Below are 2,340 nucleotides of genomic sequence, written 5' to 3'. Positions count from 1 at the left end.
GGCTGCTAGTTTTTTTTACTTTCAGAACAAGATCTCTTACTAGTTTCGTATCTGTGCTTCTCATCGTCGGATCTTTTGCTGCGTCGTCATTCGGAAACCCTTCGTGAAGAGTACGGGAAAGCTTTGATCTTGACGAAAAACCCTTGTGGAGATTACAGCCTAAGGCTTCACGTACACTCATCATCAGTATTACTACATAGATTTGACTTGGTTTTTTAAAACATGAGTCAGCTTTCCTTTCGTCACAGCATTTTAGTCATACTCTTGTCACTTTAGTCTTGAGATCAGTGCCCAGTACTGCCTCCTTACGGTGACGCCCCTCCTGTCACGTAATGATAGTTCACCCGGTAGCGGGACCTCTGTATCTCGCAGGTGGTATCTCTTCAGCATGCAAGCGGGTGCTTTAGAATGCTGCTCACCCTAACGAGGACAGCGTCGGTTTGATAACGCATTGGACACAATATGACGCTATGCGCGTGGTGTGAAACGAGCCTACGGACTCTCAGTGTGACGCGTACACTTTGTCTTGACCCCATCTCCGAAAGCCAAATCACCCAGCGCTACCCAGTGGCACACTCCTAAATCATCAAGTGGGTTCTGTAGATTGTGAATCAAAAAGCAAGCTCTCTGGATCTATCGGGAAGCTCAGATTTTCAAACGACGCCAAGAAACCACTATTCGCCATGATCAAGCTGTCTTTCGGCACGCTTTCAACATTCTTCTGCCGCTCTTTGAAATGGATCTGCTTGATTTGTTTCTGCAGCATCGAATTAACTCACTGCGCGTTACTCCGGAAGGGATGGGAAGAACCAGGTCTATCGTCCTTGGGCTCTATGATCAATGACGATGGGAGTCATATTGAGACGGTTGCACGTAAGCAAGTCCATCAACCTTCAGCTTTAAAGAATAAAACTGACGTAGATAGTACCATTTGATTGGAAATTTTGATTGAAAATCCTCTTATTTCTCGACATCAAAGAATTCTCTGGTCAATCAACTTGTCCTTCTGAAACCGTGCTGAATTTCCTGGAATCCGTAACTTACTTTGAGCGCTCTTTCTACCCCTTCTGCAGATGTCGAAGATCAACTCCAACCTATACTCAAGCCATACACAGACACGTCAGATACTTTTCCAATGTCACAAGGAGCCGCTCTGTTGTTGGCTGATCGGGGCTTAAAACAATTTTTGAACGCTCGTAAGGCGAGACTGTCACGTAAAGCTGGGTCCTTATATCAGTCACCTGATCACTCAATATCCCATCAGCCCAATGATAACGACTACCATCTTCAACAATCAATCAATTCACAGGGGACAACTTTGGAACCACCACCAATAATTATCGAGCCAGACTATGAGGGCTGGGTCCCTGAGTCTGAAGTTGTTGCACGAAATCCCAAGAAGCCACGGGTTACTTCACCCGAAGGACCAGCTTCTTTAATCTCCGAAGATAAATCTCGATTGAAGTCCTCGAATCCCTATTATCCCTTGCCCCCACCTATTCCATCTTTCTCGGCTCATGGGCAAAATTCAAAAACAAGGTTCAGCTCTCTCAACGAATTGGACTCCTTTTTGCATTCGGATTCAGATATAGATGCAGGGTCTGTTGGTACCAGGACTATGCCTCACTCATATGAATCCAGCGGCTTTCTCCCAAGTCTGACGCAATTTCAACCCAACCCAATCCATCAAGACTCTTTTGAAAAAGGACATTTAACAATTTCCCCGCCAGATTATATAACCACGTCGGAGCCTTCAGTAATGAATGGCCCACACACACCACAATATCGGGAAACAGTGCTTCTGGACTCACCTACTACTATCACACATACTCCAAACTCTGCAGTAAGCCATGGAGCAGACTTCATCTCACCGACCCGATTTCAAATGAGAAAAACGATTTCCTCTCAGGATGGAAAAGATGCCATGGCTTTTAAGCCATCGACGTCATCTGACTCTCAATTTCAATCATATAACACTGCTAGGAATTCACCAGAGGTTTTGTCGCACAATCACGAACATCCTCGAACCTCCCAACTCTCTGACAGCACACCATACCCTAGAAATCCAACCGATTTGAAATTCGAAATCCCTTTAACACCAATCGGCGACGAAGCATTAAGATCTTTCCACATAGCTTTACGTATTTATCAGAGTTTAGCACGTGAGATCGAGAAGGCAGCTGGCACGTCCGAAGAGGCGGCCTCGTTACCCACAATGGATATAACACATAAATTAGCTGTTACGATATATGACAACCTAATGCTCAAAGAGAGTGAGATCAATCTACACTGGGTACTTCTCAATTTTTTCAAGCAACACGTATGCAGAGGACTTCATCA

General features: G+C 45.0%; 1 protein-coding gene across 1 annotated transcript in view; it reads left to right on the top strand.

Annotated features, from left to right (window-relative positions):
* The window catches only part of MELLADRAFT_106194 (uncharacterized protein), a gene marked incomplete at both ends in the record, with an annotated part of 4,329 nt that extends 2,009 nt beyond the window's left edge, over nucleotides 1-2,320 (top strand). Inside the window, 2 exons of the mRNA XM_007409916.1 lie at nucleotides 764-873; nucleotides 1,074-2,320. Coding sequence (XP_007409978.1) covers nucleotides 764-873; nucleotides 1,074-2,320 — 1,357 coding nt within the window. The remainder of the gene's footprint in view (nucleotides 1-763; nucleotides 874-1,073) is intronic.
* Between the last annotated feature and the right edge of the window lie 20 nt (nucleotides 2,321-2,340).

Source organism: Melampsora larici-populina (assembly GCF_000204055.1).
Source record: "Melampsora larici-populina 98AG31 unplaced genomic scaffold MELLAscaffold_17, whole genome shotgun sequence".
Lineage (NCBI taxonomy): Eukaryota > Fungi > Basidiomycota > Pucciniomycetes > Pucciniales > Melampsoraceae > Melampsora > Melampsora laricis-populina.
Note: the sequence above shows the minus strand (reverse complement) of the source record. Positions and strands in the feature narration are given on the sequence as shown.